This window comes from Rattus norvegicus, chromosome 15 (genome assembly GCF_021556685.1).
Source record: "Rattus norvegicus strain SHRSP/BbbUtx chromosome 15, alternate assembly SHRSP_T2T, whole genome shotgun sequence".
NCBI classification, from domain to species: Eukaryota; Metazoa; Chordata; class Mammalia; order Rodentia; family Muridae; genus Rattus; species Rattus norvegicus.
The window spans coordinates 45,722,974-45,741,776 of record NC_141548.1 but is presented as its reverse complement, the minus strand read 5'-3'; the positions used below and the strand labels follow the sequence as shown (position 1 = coordinate 45,741,776).

The 18,803-nt window shown below is 44.4% G+C and overlaps 1 protein-coding gene across 3 annotated transcripts in view; it reads left to right on the top strand.

Annotated features, from left to right (window-relative positions):
* Dock5 (dedicator of cytokinesis 5) overlaps nucleotides 1-18,803 on the top strand; it is a 178,967-nt gene that overhangs the window by 34,015 nt on the left and 126,149 nt on the right. For all 3 annotated transcript variants that reach the window (XR_015638031.1, XM_087585775.1, NM_001372012.1), the window contains exon 2: nucleotides 17,240-17,323. Coding sequence is in view for 2 of the 3 variants with exons in the window: in NM_001372012.1 (NP_001358941.1) it covers nucleotides 17,240-17,323 (84 nt within the window). In the remaining variant the exon portion in view is untranslated. The remainder of the gene's footprint in view (nucleotides 1-17,239; nucleotides 17,324-18,803) is intronic.

The following is an 18,803-nucleotide window of genomic DNA, read 5'->3' as shown; positions in this document are numbered from 1 at the left end:
CACACCGCATACCTTATAGACAGACAGACAAAATATTTTAAGGGATTATGATACATATAATATTACAGCATGCTTTTTTGCTAGTTTGGAAAAATTAATGCAGACTATCAATAACTCTAATCCAGTAGACAGGTTAAAAACAGGTAATGAAGGATTCGAAGTAAGCTTGAAATGGTCGCCATCTACAGTCACAAGAGTGGTTTCTTTTTAAAAGGATTATGAAGCACAAGGACTTCTTGAAGTTTCTGTGCTCCATTCTATGACCAGGCTAATTTTATGTGAGTGGCTTTTGCATGTGCGTGCTTGTGCCCATTTTTTCATAATTCACAGAGCTGAAATGCTATGTCTTATCTTCAGAACGGGCTTCTGAAAACAAGGTGTCAGCTTGTGTGTAGTGGGTTCAGCCTTGGTCTTTGGTTTCATCCCCAGCACACGCAGAGTCAGACACACAAACATATTCATCCATTCTGTTCACACACACTTGGGGTTGGGGTAGGAGGCAAGATCCTGGATAGTACCCTCTGGACATCGTTGGTCCCTCCGCCACACCTTTGGTTAAAAATAGCTCCCACCCTCATGATACATCTTGATTACATTTCCCCTCCCCCGTTCCTCATACATCATCCCATCACTCCTCCCAATCATGTCCACTCTCTTTGTGTGTCTCATTTAAAAGCAAGTCGGCCTCTAAGGGTAATAATGAAATAAAAAAGACTTAACACATTGGAACAGGACAAAACAAACAGAAGGAAAAGAGTCCAAGGAAAGGCACAAGACACAGATATAGACACAGAGACCCACCTGTTAGCACACTCAGGAATTCCATAAAAACACTGAGCTGATAGATATACAAAGGACCTGTAGGGCATATAGAGGAAAAGTACATATACATTAAAAAATACAGATGAAAGAATGTGGAAAGAGAAGCTCTGGCATAACTTTATGAGCCGAGGAGCCTCCCAAGATGCCGTTGAGTTTCTTCTCTGTTGGCCAAGCAGGACTACCCTTGAGAGAAGTTTGTTTCCTCAGTGAGACTCCCTTGGAGAAAACTAAATGTTCATTTGCAAGGGGTTCTCCATTGGCGGCAGCTTCTGGGTTAGGGATGGGTAGGTGTGTTGTTCTTTCAACATCAGGACCCTATCTAGTGCAGGCCTGTGTAGGCCCTGTGCTGCTTCAGTCCCTGAGTTTATAGGTTCATCAGTCCAGCACTGTTTAGAAGGTCTTCTTTCCTTGGTGTCCTGTGTCCCCATTGGCCATTACACTCTTTCTACCTCCTCTTCCACAGGGTTTCCCGAGCCCTTGGGGGAGGTATTTGATGGAATTATCTCATTTAGGACTGAGTGTTCCAAGGCTTTGGGTCACTATCTGTTCCCATCTGCTGTACTTGTGTTTGTTTGATTTTTGTTTTTTTGTTTTATTTTTGTTTTGGCCAGTATTATTTATTGTCACCCTAGGTCCCTGGGCTATCTAGTTCTGGGTTCTTGGTCACCCAAGCAGTGTTGGATATGGGTTTCATCTTGTGAAGTGGGCCTTCAGGCAAATCAGATATTAGGTGGTTACTCCTGCAGGCTGTGAGCCACCATTGCGCCAGTTTATGGCAGGCAGGGCACCATGGGGAATGAAAGGGTCTGTGGCTGGGTCGATGTTTATGTTTCTCCTTTAACAGCTTGTGGAATACCTTCTTGTATCAAAAACACTAGAATATAGGGGTTATGTAGGACCAGCTGCACTTCTCCATGTTCAATGAGCGATGGAGGTGGTGGCAGCAATGGGACCTTGCTGCCGCTTTGTGGAGAGCAACCCATAGTCTTGACAACAGCCCGGGTTGTTTTGGAATTCTCTTGGGGTCCCTTTGGCTAACAAATCGATTAGATGTAATCCATTTCTGGTACTAAAAACTTTGGTGACAGGAGTTGGGGCTGTTTCCCCATTATTGTTCATTGTTTATAACAGCTGAGTAGTACTCCATTGTGTAAACGTACCACAGTTTCTTTTCTGTTCTTCTGATGAGGAACAGCTAGGTTGTTTCTGATTTCTGGCTATGATCAACAGAGCAGCAATGAATGTGGTTGGGCAAATGTGGCTGTGGAAGGATGCAGAGTCCTTCTGTACTCTTCTGTCCAGTCTGTACTGGATGCAGGGTGTATCTCGTACACATGCTTCCTTCCACCTTTGACTGCCACATTTTACATTTTATTACTTTGATCCATATCGGTGAAAGTGAAGTTCATTCATCATTTATGGGCCCCACGGGCTTGAGGCTTCTGGGTCTGACCTGCATGTATTCTCCGGTAGTAATCTCACTGACCTCATAGCATTCCTTTTCTCCCTCTTTTGACTGTTGGTGATTTATATCTTTTGTCACATGTTTTCTGTGGTGAATTTTTCTGTCGTGGGCTGTTTATCCAATGGGAGTTTTAATTTTTTTGTAGGACCAAACCTGTAGTTTTTAACTTTTTCCACTTGATTGTCAGTGAGGAAATTTTGATTTTTCCAAAATTATGAAAATATTTATAATTTTTTAAAAATTTAGTACTTAAGGATTTTCTTTTCAAATTAAATCCCTAGTTATTTTTTCTTTTTCACCTATGGTGTGGGAATGCATCACACTTACTCGGTTCTCTACCCAGTAAGTCGTTATTTAGACACCGTTAATGGGCGAGCAGTTCTACTTTATGTTTGAGTTGCTGGCCTTGTCATTTACTGTCCTGCTTAGTTGTTCGAGATTCGACAGACCACACAATCATGGAGCACCCAGCAGCTAGAATTGGGAGCTCAGTCCTCTGTCCCCGATGTCCCCACATGCTCCTTCATCATCAGCCATCATCCAGCCTTAGCCCTTGGCAAGCATTACTCCATCTTCCTGTCTTCTGGTTTTCTCTCCTCCAGAATGTTATAACCACAGGGCAGTGCAGGACCCTGTGCATCCTCTGGAGTCTGGCTTCATTACTTGAACTGCTCCCCCACCCTCCTTAAACACCTTGTGTACAACTGCAACTGTCTTTCCCATTACCGAGTGCAATTCTTCTAGGCAATGGATGTACCACAGTCTATTTGTTCTGGAGTTGAAGAAATTTTGGATTGTTTCCAATCTTAGGCCAATTCAAATAAAACCTCTTCAGTCCAGAAGAAAATAAGATAAGCATAAATTGAGATGGTTTAAATGTTGAAACATCTTCCATATTACTATATTTCCTCCATTATGTGGCAGGGATCTAGTTGCTTCTAAACTTAGACAACTAACTTTACCCTTCTTAGTTCCTTCAAAGAGCCAAGGAGTTGCCAAAATGGCATTAACTCTATCCCCCACCGTTAGCATTCTGTCTAAGCTCCACCCCCATAGTAACCTGGCAACAGCTAGGTATGCCTGACACTATAAAAGGGGCTGCTTGCCCCCTCCCTCACTCCCTTACTCTTGCTCTCTTGCTCTTATCCTAGTCCCCCTTTGTCCCTTCTCTCCCCATTCCCCTCCCCCTTCTCTCCACGTGCTCATGGCTGGCCTCCACTCCTCTCGTCTTTTTCTCTCTCTCTCCTCCCTGTCCCTTGTCTTGTCCTTTCATTAAATCACTCCACGTGGAATCATGTTGGCCTTGTGTGGTTTGTCCGGACTCGAGGCTAGATTTCTACCCCAACAACCACCATTATGGGGTACAGACAAGACAAGATGCTTCACCAATATTCTTTAACTTCCACTTGAGAATTTCAGCATGGAAGAAAAGTCTTAACAGTTTCAGATAGAAATGGATATATACAGGTCCTCTGGTGACTCCTGGGGAAGCCCCATGGACCAAAAGCCCATGACAAATAGATTTTGCCAATGTGAGGCCTGGTTGAAGGCGGCCCTTTGCCCCGAGAGGGACCCTGGCAGGTCACTTCACATAGCCGGTTGCATTGCTGTGGTAGTTTGAATAAGAATGCCACTATTAGGCTCCTACATTTGAATGGTCTGCAGTGGGTGAACTGTTGGGAAGGATTAGGAGTTTGGCCTTGTGGGAAAAGATGCTTGGTGGGCGGGGCTGTTGGGTGGGGGGTGGGGCTTGGAGGTTTCATAAGCCCAAGTCAGGCCCTCTCTTTGTCTCCCTTCTTCCTTTTGTCAGTTGTATGTTCTCAGCCAGTGATCTAGTGCCATGCCTGCCTGCCTGCCTGCTGCCATGCTCACCACCATGATGGTTATGAATTCACCCTCTGGAATTGTAAGCAACCCCCAAATTAAGTACTTTCTTAGCCATGGTGTCTCTCCACAGCAATAGTAACTAAGAAGGTTGACTCAGCTCAGTTAGGTAGCTTAGAATTGTCATCCAGAGCACGCTGCGGCTGAATTGGGCTTTTGTAAATTTAATTTATGGTTAGCATTAGGTTGGATGGAGGAAAGTAGCCAGAGCCCTATTTGGGAATTACAAAAAGAGACTCTTAGAAAGGAACTTTAGAAGTTCTTAAAACATAGGCAGGGAAGTATTGTGAGATTTTGAGAAATAAGACCTTGTATGAAGTGTTCAAAGAGCTACTGGAATGCCAGGACTCTAGAGAATGGTGTGTTTGGGGCCCTGAGGGTTGAGACTTCTTAGCAAGTAAGGGGGAAGAGTGGAGAAGAGTGTTGTGAAGCCTCTCATGACTGGTTCTTTCCTGGTGAGTGCTTTGGGAATATTCCTTCATCTCTGCCGTCCCATGATGTGATTCTTATTGTCTGTGGGAAGAGTGGACGGAGGATGACCGAGATCAAGGCCACAGGGGGATTATCTTGCATTCAGACAAGGCAAGAAGGCTCTGAGGTAGGATGAAAATGGAACCTCTGAGATGACTCTTTCACCCTTGAGTCTGAGTGACCAAAGCCAAGTGTCCCCAGCGCTCTGTTGAAACTATCTTTTGTTTTTTTCTTAGTCTGGTTCCCCTCCCCTTTTCTCATCTAGCATTATGATCTGTTATTCTGAAAAGTTTCACTATAGAGCAGAAAGATTGGTTGGAGGGGTGAATGGTGAATGAAGCATGTACATAGGATATACACAACTCATGACACAGGATGTCTTTGTCTGTAGGAAGCCTACCCATAGTGGTATACAGGGTGCAGGCAGAACTTGGAACTGCTGGGTTTTCCATTTCTGCCAAGGCAGTGGCTGCAGCTCGCTGCTACCCCACGTCATCCGAGTGACTTGTATGAAAATGAAGTATAGTACTGAAATGTGGAAGAATAGCAGATAGATTTCCCACTTATTTTAGATTGGATTTATTTTTAAATGCCAGAAGACAAGCAAGCCATCAAGCCTAGATTTCTCTGTTGAAACATGATTTTCCTATTAATGTTTAGATGGTGTTGTGAGTTTAGTGGTCAGATTTTTTTTTTGTGAACTATATTTTCCTTTTATGAGTATTCATGCCTAAAAATACTTTATAGCTTTGGGGATAAGTCAAGAGGCATGTTGAAATTGCAGAACTTTATAATGTTACATTTGGTTGTCATTAGCTGTATTTGAGGAGAAAATGGAGTGCATGTGAAATTTTTTGAAACATAAGGGATTATCATGAAATAGTGTCTGTGGGATGTAGAGTGTGTATGTGGGATGGAAGTATTGTATGAGCCTTTAGGTTCTGGGAGAAGGTAAAATTGAAAAAGATTATTTATATTATTGCTAAATATATGTGCATATATACATATATGATAAACATAAGAAGATTATATATATTGCTAAATATATGTGTGTATACACATATATGATAAACATAAAAGGATGAGCTTCTTGCACAACCATGGATCTGATAATCGCTTGCTTTCTGATTTATAGATCATTTATTTCTTACATAAATGGCAGTTGCTCATTTGTTTTTATTTTCTCAAATTTCATACTGTGTGTGTATGTGTGTGTGTGTGTGTGTGTGTGTGTGTTTGTGTGTCTCCATGAGTGTGTGTGTGGGTCTCCATGGGTGTGTTTGTGTGTGTCTCCATGGGTGTGTGTGTCTGTCTCCATGGACGTGTGTGTGCATGTGTCTCCATGAGTGTTATAACTTGAGTAGACATCAGAGAACAACTTGTAGGAGTTGGTTCTCTCCTTCTATTCTGTGGCCTTAGCCATTGAACTCTGGTTGTCAGGCTTGGTGGTATACCTTTATCCATCTTTTTTGTCCACTCATTTGTTTTTATGTCTCTGCTGTTTTCTCTGTTCAGAAGTATAGTTAAATACAGGATGATGTTTATTCTAGCTTCTTATAATGATCACTTACAGAGCTGGAGAGATGGCTCAGTGGTTAAGAGCACAAACCTCTCTTGCAGAGGACCTGAGTTCAGTTCTTAGCACTCACATCAGATAGCTCACAACCACCTGTAACTTCAGCTCAGGAGAATCTGAGGCTTCTGACCTCCATGAAATGTATGCATGCGCGCACGCGCGCACACACACACACACACACACACACACACACACACACACACACACATCCATCTATTTTCTCACTGAGGGTCAGTCATCTGGGGCCCTCTTGTTTGTAATGTCAAAGAAGCTGGGGTCAGTTTTAGGAGCCTCCCAGGCTTGATACTGGGACTGCAGGGCATCCCTTGTCTTTGGATAGGCTGTGGGGCTGCAAGCTCTGCTGGGAAGTGTGCTCACCTTAAAAGCTGCTACTGGATTCCTCACCCTTCCAGGTAGATAGCAGAAATGAACAGATTTCCATTGAGGATCATTGTTTTCCTCATTGAAATGAGGTTTGTCTTAGAGTTGTTTTGTACTTATGGAGAAAAGTAGCCATTGGCATCATTAACTGTCATTCAAAGGTCTTCTCCTAGATTCTATTATTCTGGCCTCTAGCTTCTTACTCTTTTCCTCACTTATGACTTCTATTGGATGCAGTAAACTCAAAATAATCCCAGATATGACTGATTTAATCATAGATCTCTTAATTTTCATTTACTAAGAACCTGTCTCTGGAGCAATCGCTTGTTTATTTTGACACACCTTCACTATGTAGCAGTGGCTAGTCTGATTCTTGTTGTGTAGAGTCTAGGTTGTCCTTGAACTCAGGTCAGTAATCCTGCTCCTGTCTCCTTTGTGCTGAGACTCCAAGTATATGCTAATGAGCCTGGTTCTTCAGATGCAGTCTTATTGTGATTGATATAGTCGTTCTGGTCTGCTTTCTCTCACTTGTGCCTAAAACTGTTAGTTAGAATCAGACCTTCCCCACTCTCTTTTTCCTTCTCCTTTTTCCTTGTTTGATTAGCAAGAAGGAGTTCAGTGAAAAGGAACAGAGGTCAATGAAACAGAGAGACAAACAATCAATGATCTTCAGATGGAGAGGTGTGATTAAGAGTGTTGCCGACCTGACCCACACAATGGCTCCTCCAATGAGTCATTACAGAAGTGCCTGGAAGAGATTAAAAGGGAGAGAGCTTAGATCTAAAAACATCCCAGATGGAAGGGCTACTTCTCCAGGGTAACTCTTAGTTGCCAGCAGTAAAATGCATTCCCAGCCCAAATCACATGCAGACCGTTGTCCTGCAGCCCGGGAAGGACTTTGAAGATTACCTTGTCCCCTGATTACTCTAGTCCTTCTTGATTGGCAGTTTTCACTCTGTGGCTTCTAACACAGGTGAGCATGACAGTGTCCATCCTTAAGGATGCTGATGAGGTTGTGCTCTAAGTAGGAAGCTGAGCAGGGAAAGGAAGGGGACAAAGGAGAGGGCAGGTGACTGACTGCCCTGTAGTCGGTGCCTGCCAGGTGTTAGTCACAATCCAAGGGCCACTGCACAGATTCCCCTTTCTGGGCCCCACAAACCATATGAATAATGGGCTGTGACCTCTGCTCTTCAGATGAGGAAGCTGTGGGGGGGAAAGTCCCCGTGTTCGTATCCTACAGACTTTTTATTCTGTAATTTTGAATTGCTGTGTTTCAGCTCTCCTCTCATAAAAGATTAAACATAATCCCCTGTTAGTTTAGGTGAGGTGGCTCGTGGGCTTTTGGTACCAGAGACCCAGTCAGTAAACTATAGTTGGGCTAATATCTATCTAGATCAAGACATTCAACCTATAAACTTACATTGGATCTTCAGATTAGAAACTTCTGGAATTCAGGCTGGAGAGAAGGCGCTGCTGTTACAAGCCCTGGCTGCTCTTCCAGAGGAACTGGGTTCAATCCCCCATGCCCACTTGGCAACTCACAACTGTCTGTGCTTCTAGTTCCAGGGCTCTAACACTCTCACACAGGCACATATGGAAGCAAAACACTACTGCACATAAAGTAGTAATAATAACAAAAAAGAGACTTCTGAAGTTGGTCATGACAGCCTCTGTTCTTTTGAAGGGTTGAGGAAGTAAAAAGCCTAGAAACTCCTGCTCCTCTTTGGGAAGGGCACTGTTGTTAAGAATTGCAACAGGCATTCTGATTGAAAACCCCTGGCTCAGGCACATCAAGCAGGATGGGACATGGCTATTTCAGTGCACATAGGCTGGTTTGAAACCTGGTTGTTGGTGTGAAATAATAGACTTTTTGTACTTCTTGGTATTGTACCTGTTGTTGACACTAGCTAACCCTTATTGTGAGGTTATATTTAAGATTTAAAAAAAAAATCCATTTGCCTGTCATCTAGAATATTAGTGCATTAAAGCCAGAGTGAAGGTCAAAGATAGTTGTGAATCTTTAGTCTTGATAGAACTAATGGCCAAACCCAGATAGATGATACAATAATGAAATAAAAAAAAAACAGGAGTGTGGTGGTACACGCCTATTCTACCTTGGGGACTGAGGCAGGAGACCGTGTGTGTGTGTGTGTGTGTGTGTGTGTGTGTGTGTGTGTGTGTGTGTGACAGAGAGAGAGACAAAGACAGAGAAACAGAGACTGAGAGAGACAGAGAGACAGAGATAGAGAGTCAGAGACATAGACATACGTCAGGTTCAAAAACAGAGATGAATAAATCAGTCACCTTAATATTCTGCGTAACAAAGGACTCAGATTGGGACTGTATCCTTTGCTTATTATACTTCTATAGATTCTATCTATTAAAAAATGAAATGTTCCAGTTGTTCCTCGGGGGACTATAATTTGGGCACTCATGAAAGATCTCAATTCATTAGAAAGATTTATAGCTCATGGCCAGCAGACTTTCCTTCCTTAAAACTGATCCTCTTTGTAGCTTCGAAAAGTGTTCTTTTGGTTGCTTATTATGCAGTTTTCAATTTTCTTTCATCTTTAGCCTCCTGCCCCCCCTCATAATCCTAGTTTCAAAGAAAAAGCTAAATCTAGGATTTGGTGAGAAGCAAACTTACTTTACATTTGTAGACACACTGTCTTGTCTGTTTGGCTCTGCCTTACTACACTTTCCTGGTATAAACAGTAAGCTGCTTAGGGAAGAATTCCAGCAATTTGTCTCTCCCAACCTTGTACTAAGCAGTCAGGGAAGCAATTTTTATGCAGCAGACTCCCTATTCTTGTTTAATTTCCTCAGACAAAACAAGAGCTTGTGGTGGTGCCTGCCAGTTCAAAGCAGTGCGTTTCTCTGGCCTGGATTGTCACTTCATGAATCAGGAGGCTGGAGCTAAGGGCCCTTGAGTCATCCAGTCTGGTTCTTGTTTTGTAGATGAGAAACTGAGGTCTAGATTAAGTTAAGTCCTTGAAAGGCATGCTGTTTGCAAATGGAAAAGAGAGAGAGAGAGAGAGAGAAAAAAGAAAGTCTCGAATTCTGCTCTGTTTAATTTTAGGATTTCCTAGCTTCCCCCTGTCCCTAGCTTTCTCTTTTCCCTTTAGGTTTTGTTGTTTTGTTTTGAGAAGGGCTTTTCTGTAACCAAGTCTGGCCTCCAGCTTTCTGTGTAGGAAAGGGGGAACTGATTCTCCTGCCTGCCTCCACCTCACCAGAACTGGGATTACAGCTTGTACCACCATGCCTGGTTTGTGTTGTGCTGGTGACTGAACCCAGGCCACGTATGTAAGTGCTCTGTTCTACCTGAGCTACATCCCCAGCATTTGCCTGACTTCCTTCCTCCCCTCCCTCCCTCCCTCTCTCCTCCCTCCCTCCCTCCACCTTCCTTCCCTTCCTCCCTTCCTCTTTCCTTCCTTCCTTCCCTCCCTCCCTTTCCTTCTTTCCTTCTTTCCCTTCCTTCTTCCCTTCCTCCTTCTTTCCTTTCTTCTTGCCTTCCTTCCCTCCCTCTCTCTTTCCTCCCTCCCTCCCCCTTCCTTCCTTTCTCCCTCCCTCCCTTCCTTTCTTCCCTCCCTCCCTCTTTCCTTCCTTCCTTCCTTCCCTCCCTCCCTTTCCTTCCTTCCTTTCTCCCTTCCTTTCCTTCCTCCCTTCCTCCCTCCATTCTTCTTTCCTTTCTTCCTCCCTCCCTCCCTCCCTTCCTTCCTTCCTTCCTTCCTTCCTTCCTTCCTTCCTTCCTCTCTTCTTCTCTCCCTGTCTTTTTAAATTATGGGCTGAGGAGTTGGCTCAGTGGTTAAAGACACTTCTCGTTGTTATGAAAGACCTTGGTTTGATTTTCACCACCTACATGGGGGCTTAGAGCATACATACAATGCACAGGCACAGATATATAAATTAATAAAAATAAATCTTAAAAAGTTATTTTTATCTTATGTGCATTGATTGATGTCCTGTCTGCATGTATGTCAGTGTGAGGGTGTTGGATCCTTTGGAGTTGGAATTACAGACTGTTGTGAGCTGTCTTGTGGGTGCTGGGAGTTGACCCCAGGTCCTAGAAGAGCAGCCACTGCTCTTAACCACTGAGCCATCTCACCAGTCCCCTGATTTCTTCATGTTCTTCATGTTCTAGAATGAAAGCATTAGTTTCTCACCTAGCACACTACTTTTTATCCTGTTCTTAAAACAGCATCAGGTTAGCACAGGATGATCACCAGCCATGGGTTTTTATGACCAAGGACGGCTTTAGAGCTAGTATTTCCATTTAGCAAGAGAGTCTTGGTTCATCTCTATTTCGAGACTATTCCAGGGAACACTGTCACTGTCACTGGCCATCCTGAGCAGAGGAGAATGGGCAGTCTCACCAAGAACTTTGTGGTTGCCGAGCTGAATCTAGCCCTTGGTAGTCTCAGCTCTCGAGTTGCCAGCTGTGCGGTTCAGCAGAACTGTGTGGTTCAGCAGCTCCAGGGGAAATCTGAGGTGTCCTCAGGTGAGGGCAGTGGCGAGATGGACCAGTCGTGTTTGCACTTCTACCCAGAGACATGAATGGGGTAGAGCACACTGGTATTTTGGCTCATTTCTATAGGAACATTGTTGAAGGAATCTGTTCCCAGTAGGAATCTCTTTGACAGCCTCTGTTGGAAAGAAATATACATCTTTTTTTTTGTTTTATTTTTTGAAAAGAAATATATATTTTTTTTCTTGTGTGACCAAGCGTCTGGAGAGGTGATTTCTGATAGCCTGATGCTATGCCATGGGAAACCACGAGTGCCATTTTGAAGAGAAGCAGAAGCACAGTTGCACTGGGGGAAGAAGTGGCGGATGGCTGAATGTTCTGTGTGTTTTGTAGAAGGATTACAAATAATATTTACGAATAATTTTTTGGAAAATGTATGCATATATAATGGAGGTTTTAATTCAGTCATTAAAAATTAAGGATGAAATTATGTATTTGCAGGGAGATGGATACAAAGGTAGAGCCTTGTGTCAATAGCCAGCCTGAGAATGACAGAGTCCAGACACATATGTGTATATATGTATATACCACATGCGTGTATATGTAATGTGAAAGTAGAAAGAGTGTTTGAAAGGAAGAAGGGGACCAGGGAGGGAGGAGTGGGGGTGGGAAAATAGGCTAATGGGGTATTAAAAAAAGGACAAAGCATCTGCTTAAAATGTAAGATAGGCGTGGAAACATGGCCAGACATTAGAATGCTGGCTGAGCACGCACAGAGTCCTAGGTTATATCCCCAGCATCGCATGCACTGAGCATGGTGGCTACAAGTCTGTAATGCCAGCCCTGGGGTGATGGGGAATATAGAGATACAGCGGCAAAGCTGCAAAGAGTTAGAGATAACATGGCATAGGGTGATGCTCAAAATAAAACAAGAGTCGTCATTTGTACCTTGGATTACTCTTTGGGTTATGTCTGTGATTCATGAGTAGTTGACCAAAGGCAGCCTGAAGCCAGGTCTACATTTGGGAGGGCTTCACCTCCTACTTATGGCAGACAGTTGCAGAAGATTATCTGTGATTACTAACTCATATTTCTGGAAGGGGAAAATTGTGAGACTTCAGAGAAGAGGGACTCATGCTGGGTGGAGAGGGGGTGCTCAGGGGGCTGTTTGGTGGAGTTGAATTGTGGATGTGAGATTTGGGTTGTTCTAAAGAGAGAGGCAATGGTTAAGACAGGAGTTGAACAGTGAATTTTAAGGAGAATATAAGTCTTTTTGAAAATAATCACGGGGTTGGGGATTTAGCTCAGTTGTAGAGTGTTTGGGCAAACGCAAGGCCTTGGGTTCGGTTCTCAGCTCCGGGGAAAAAAGAAAAAAAAAAGACAAAATAACAAAAAGAAAATAATCACTTTATGTGCACAGCTATTTTGTCTGCACGTGTCTCTATATACTATGTGCTTGGTGCCGAGTTTGTCAGAAGAGGACACAGCATCCGTCTCTTGGACTGGAGTTACAGATGATTATGAGCGCCTTTGGGAGTGCTGGGAATTGAACTCAGGTCCTCTGGAAGAGCAGCTGTTGCTCTCTAACTGCGGAGCCATCTCTCCAGCCCCTGAGAGAAGAGTATTGACTAGAGAAGAGGATGAATTTGACAGACAGTAGAAGAAAAGGTGCATAATTAAGACTGGAATGTTTGGGACTGGAGAGATGGCTCAGTGGTTAAGAGCACCCGACTACTCTTCCAGAGATCCCGAGTTCAATTCCCAGCAACCACATGGTGGCTCACAACCATGTGTAAAGAGATTTGATGCCCTCTTCTGGTGTATCTGAAGACACCTACAGTGTACTTATATATAATAAATGAATAAATCTTAAAAAAAAAAGACTGGAATGTTTGGAGATTGCTAGTCTTTGTGTGTGTGTGTGTGTGTGTGTGTGTGTGCACACTTGTGTGTACATGCATGAGCATGTGTCTGTCTTTGTGCCTGTGTGTGCGGTTAGGTTCATTCCTGTGTGTGTGTGCGCGCGCGCGCGCATGTACATGTGAACATGCACATGTATTTGTAAATATGCATGCCTGTGTTTCCAGCCATCCTGGGCAGGTGCTTTTACCTGGAGCCGACAGCAGTAGACTGCCTTTGAGATCCTCTGCTTGCTTTCCCATGACTAAGAATCAGGAAGAATGAAGATGGTCATTACCCAGCTTGTGACAAAGTGGCCTCACTACTTCCTGTTTCCGTGGGGGAGGGGTGACAGGAAGAAGCATTTCAGTGGATAGCTGTGAATGGAGTCTAGGTGGTGTCAGGAATCTAAGAGCCATGTTTTCTGTAGAAAACCCACCACATGCTTCAAGGGTAAACCCTTAGAGCAAGCTGTAGCAGTCAGATGGAGTTGAGCTGTTGTGCAATTGCAGCAGCTGGAGGCTGGGGACACACCAACAGGCCCTGGGAGGCCTGAACTCGCTCCTCCTGCGTTCTGTGTCATTTCTCCTAACCCACTTCCCCAGCCAGTCCTTATTCAAAAACCACAGGCTACTCTGAAAGTGCAATAGAAAATGACTGCTAGGGTACTTCTCCAAGTGCCCTGCAGAAGGACACTGTTTGGAACTGTGACCTCCTTCATAAAGGAGAGGCCACTTGTGAGAGGAGCCCAGTGGTGTGCTCATCCTCTTCTGTCACTGACAAGTTTACTCTGACAGGAGCCGGGCTGCAGCCCAGGGAGAGGAGAACAGGATGTGCCCACCACAGGCAGGGATGGGACACCTTTCTTCCCCGTAACTGGGTAGGATATGAGGATGGCCATCCTGCTCTTCAGACCTGTCGAAATGACTCCTACAGTGAATTCCTTGTTTATAGCTGAATCTCCCACATTCGTACTTTTTTCTCACGCGGATATGGATTACCCATTAATAATGACAAGAAATAAATCTATTTAAAGAACGTTTCTCTGAAGCATAATATATAGACGGTCACATCCATGTATTTTCAATGCCTAATGGGTTTTTGAAATGTTTATTTGTTTGTGTGTGTCTGTGTGTCTGTGTGAATTTATGTGTACCACTTCTGAGCAGGTATCTGGCTAGAAGACAGTGTTAAGTCCCCTGATGCTTGATGTGGGTATGGGTGCTGGGAACTGAACCCAGGTCCTCTACGACAGCAGTAAGAGCTCTTAACCACTGAGCTTTTCTCCCAGCCCCCAGTCTAGTGATGTTATTAAGTAATGATGGAACCATTTAACTGTCGCCATAGTTCAGTCTGGGGTGTGTCCACTGCCCTAAGAAGTCCCTGAATGGATAGGTTGCTCAGTGTCCGTTCTCATACCCAGCTAGAGCAGCCCATCATTTGCTGTAATGCCTGACAGATCATCATGTTCTGAACATTCCAGAGACAAACGGGATGTATGTCTTCTTTTGCTTAGTGTACTTTGCGGTTACCCAGGTTGTGGCGTGTGTCTGTATACATTCTTCTCTGTTGCTGTATAGTATTCCATTGCACTGAATTACCGCCAGCCCTCCATCTGTTTTAACCAGGGCTCAGGAGCCACATCGCTGTGTTTGTTACTCTCTAGGACAGTCTGTGATACAAAATAAATGACCAGACGATACGGTTAGTGGTGGGAATGGGACTCAATGTTGTTTAACAAGGTGTGATTCACTTCAGATCAGAACTATTTGGAAGAGATACCGTGTCCATTGAATATGTGTTGGTATTTTTTTTGTTCTCGTTTTCTCTTTTTGGGTGTGCATGTGTGTGTGCATGTGTGTATATGTATGTGTATAGTGTATGTGTTCATGTGTACATGCATGTGCAGGCATATAGGATAAATGTGTGTGGAGGGCGGAAATCGACGTTAGATGTCTTGTTTCATTGCTCTCCGCTTTATTTTCTGAGACAGGTTCGTTCTCTCACCGAACCTGGAGCTCATGACTGGCTAGACTGGCTGACTAGTGAGCCCCAGGAATCCTCCTGCCTTCACGTACCCTATGCAAGGTGCACTTGTGCCCACACCAGGCATTGAAGATGAGTGCTGGGGTTCCAATGTCAGGTCCTCATGTTGATGGGGCAGAAACTTTACAGGCCGTGTTTCTTAAGTGACACAATGCAGGTGTTGCCTGCTAGCACCTACATCATTTTAGGTCAGTCAGTCATCTGGGGTAACAATATAGGAGAGGGCTTGCTTAGGCTGTGTCTGGGCCACACCACGGTTTGTAACAGACTGAATAGCACTGAGTCTTCCTCTCCTCACAGGATGGGGTTGTACAGTGTACCTGGTGCAGACATCACAGCACATGCTACCATACATAGTTTGTGTACCCAGCCGTAGCTGAGGTGTTTCATCTTGTTTACTGTTGTGTACAGCATAGCCACGTTGGGTTCCAGTGGCTGCTGTAACCAATGGTGGCATATTCAATGGCTCGAAACAACAGGAATGTGTTATCTCAAGTTCTGGAGCCCAGAGTTCTGAAATGAAGGTGTGGACTGGTCTGCATGCCCCTGAAGACCCCCAGGAGAGTCTAGCCCATTCCACTGCTGGCTCCCAGTGGTGGCTGGCCGTTCCAATTAGTTAGGTCACAGCAAATCTCAGCTTCCATGCGTTCTCATCTTTCTTCAACTTGTAAAAAAACACCCTAAGTAACTAAGGATCCTCAGCTCCATTTGCCTGATGAAGCAGCACACACAGCTGCTGGAGATTGGTTTGGAAATCTCTTCCCCAAGCAGCAGCTACCAACATTGAGCTAAGGGTATTGTGTAGGTGCGATGTAGTTTTTCTTCTTTCTGTCATTCTCCTAGGAGTGGATTTGCTGAGTCTAATCTACTCTTAATTTAAATTTAATTATTAAGTAACTTATAAATTTAATTTTATTAAAAATAAAAATAAATTAAATTTAGACAAATTTAAATAAATTAGTAAGTTTATTTAACTTTTAAGAAACTGCCTGTCTTGTTTCTAAAGGGGCTCCCATTTTGCAGCCCTGCCAGCCAAGGTTGTAAGTTCCAGATGCTGTGTTGTCTTGGCAAACATCCTTTTAAATGCAGTCGTTCTAGGGGGTGTGTATGTGGCATCTGATGGCGGTTTTGAATTGCATTCCCCTCATGACTAATATCACTGAACATGTTTCCATATGCTTCTTAGTCACTCCTGTGGAGTTATGGTAAAACACCTATGTAAAGCTCTGGCCTCTTCTTCCCCAGTTTAGTCATGATTTAGTCTGCTGCTTTCTGTTCTGGGGACTTAACATGGTCCTCGGAATTATGGAGTACTAGGGTCACTACAGTATGAGGCCTGGGACAAGGTGCCATCCCTGCATTGTGACCTTTATCACTCCGTTACTAGAGGCAGATGTCACTCAAATGCATTCAAGTCACTGCTGAGCACCATGTCAGGGAAGCCCAGAGACTACTCCCCCTGTGCCCTAAAAGACCATAAGTTTGAATGAGTTTCACGTTGGTTGTTGTCTCATGGACAAGGGGACTGACCTACAGAAGTTCTCATTGTATTCTTGAGCCTGGATTCTTTGGTAGTGTTGTCCCAAGTCTAACTAAAGAGTTATTTCTGGGATCCGGATTGTACGTTTGATATCTTTCTTCCTCCCACTAGACTATCATGTTTCCTAGGAACAGAGGCGACATCTATGTTTTTTTTATCTGACACAGGATGTGGTGTGTATTAGGCAACCAGTCAGCATGTTGGAGGACATACAGCTCAGTTTAATGTTTCCCATACAGTGGATAACATGAAATCATCCAGCAGATGTGCTGCCTTGTTCAGTACTGTAATGGATAGTGTTGGGGGTTAACTTGACAGACCTGGAAAGAGGGAACCTAAGCTGATGAATTCTTCATTTGTTTGGTCTGGGAACTCGTTGGTTGGTGGAAGGTAGCCCATTGTGGGTAGTACCATCCCTAGGCTGGTAGGCCTGGGCCGTATAAGTAGAGTAACTGAGCAAACCAGGAGAAGCAAGCTAGTAAGCAATGTTCCTTCATGGTTTCTACTCCAATTCCTGCTCCCAGGTTCCTGCCTTGAGCTCCCGCCTTGGCTCCTCCAGAAGATGGATTGTAAATTTGGTCAGGATTTTATCCTGATAGCAGAGAAGCGAGCTAGAACGAATTTATCAGGCAGTAACTTTTAAACGTGTGTGGCTTCTAATCTCCCCTCCCCTTTTTTCTTCATTCACAGCAATTTATAACTACAATGCATCTCAAGACGTGGAACTGTCCTTGCAGATCGGCGACACCGTCCACATCCTGGAGATGTATGAGGGTGAGTGCAGCGGCCTCCTGCTGGGCGGGGCCCACAAAGAATCAATAGGAGGTCATTAGTAAGCACTTAGTGTTAGGATCCCTGTGCTCTACTCTTCCTGCTGCGGGGCCAATCCTGAAAGTCTGGGAAGTACCTAAAGTCACACAGTCCTGTACAGAGGGTATTTTTCAACACAGCCAGCTCATGGGAATGTGGGTATGCCCAGACACCAGAATCAAGATTTTTGCCACTGGATGCAGAAGAGTTAACTGCAGAGATGGCTAGGGAGACACACAGACTCAGAGCATCAGGCCTGTGGTAGATGGCAGGAAGCATCGCCATTTCGGGGCTGTCTTTTTCTATTTGGTGCCTAGCATTTCCAGGTTGGGGGAGAATGAGGGCAGGGCTTTGTGGTAGTACCGAGACTCTCTGAGAGAATTAGGTCAGGACTATCACGGCAGGTCCTGCTTGTGTGTGTCTGTTTCCTCCAGTTAGCTTAGGCTTGGGAAGCGGTTCTGTCCAACCAGAGCAATTCTTAACACTGTGCAAAGCACAGAGCATGCCTGCATCTACCTCCCATCCTAGGAGACCTCCTCCAGGAATCCACATCTCTAGTCCCAAACCCTGGAACAACAAAAGTATATCCAAGCCACTAAGGCTCCAGAGCAAGGCAGAGAACAAACTTTTGAGCCCAGTTCATTGCAACCCAGTGAAAGTTAGGATTAAGAGATGGCGACAGGAAGCTAGGAAGATTTTTTTCCCCTTAGAGCCAAGCTTATTGGGAAAGACACTCTGCATTGGTAAATTCTGGGACAGTGTCACCTACAAGCCTGTGCAGATCTCCAGGTTAAGACTGGTTGATTCAAGAAGAGGGAAAGATGGGAAGCCTAGGGGAAAAGGAAGCAGGATTTGGCAATGATGAAGCAAGTTCATCTGCCGGCTTGCATGGGGCGCTGCTGTCATGGGTCCTTACACCAGGCTTTGCTTTCCATTCCATACAGCTCCACTGTAGCTGTTAGGCTCCCATGGGCAGCAAGTAGACGGGGAGGGCCATGTGGACTCTTCCAGCTGTGTTCCTGCTTTAACTATCACCCTCGGACCTCACTAGCCATGCGTTAGGGCTCTGCTTATGACACCTGATGTACATGTTTCAGGACTCTTGTGTCTGGAAACCATAGTCCTCTTAGACCTTACTAGATCAGTCCTTTGTTAGAGGGGCAGGTAAGCAAATACTGTGCTGTTTGTGGACATACTTTTCCACTGTGCAAGTAAAAAGCACACGTTCAACTTTGATACCTTCCACGTGGGCTTAAAGAAGTATATGCTTAAGGATCATTGAGAACTAAGTTCCATGGTGACATTTGGATCCAGATTACTTGTACCTGTTTTTCAGGCTGCTGGGTGCTAACTTTTTGTCTGCCTTGTTTGGTTACTGTGTTGAGTTCTTCACCATGATTGTAGTTTCTGTCTCTGTAGAGACGGGAATCTTTTCGCTCTATAC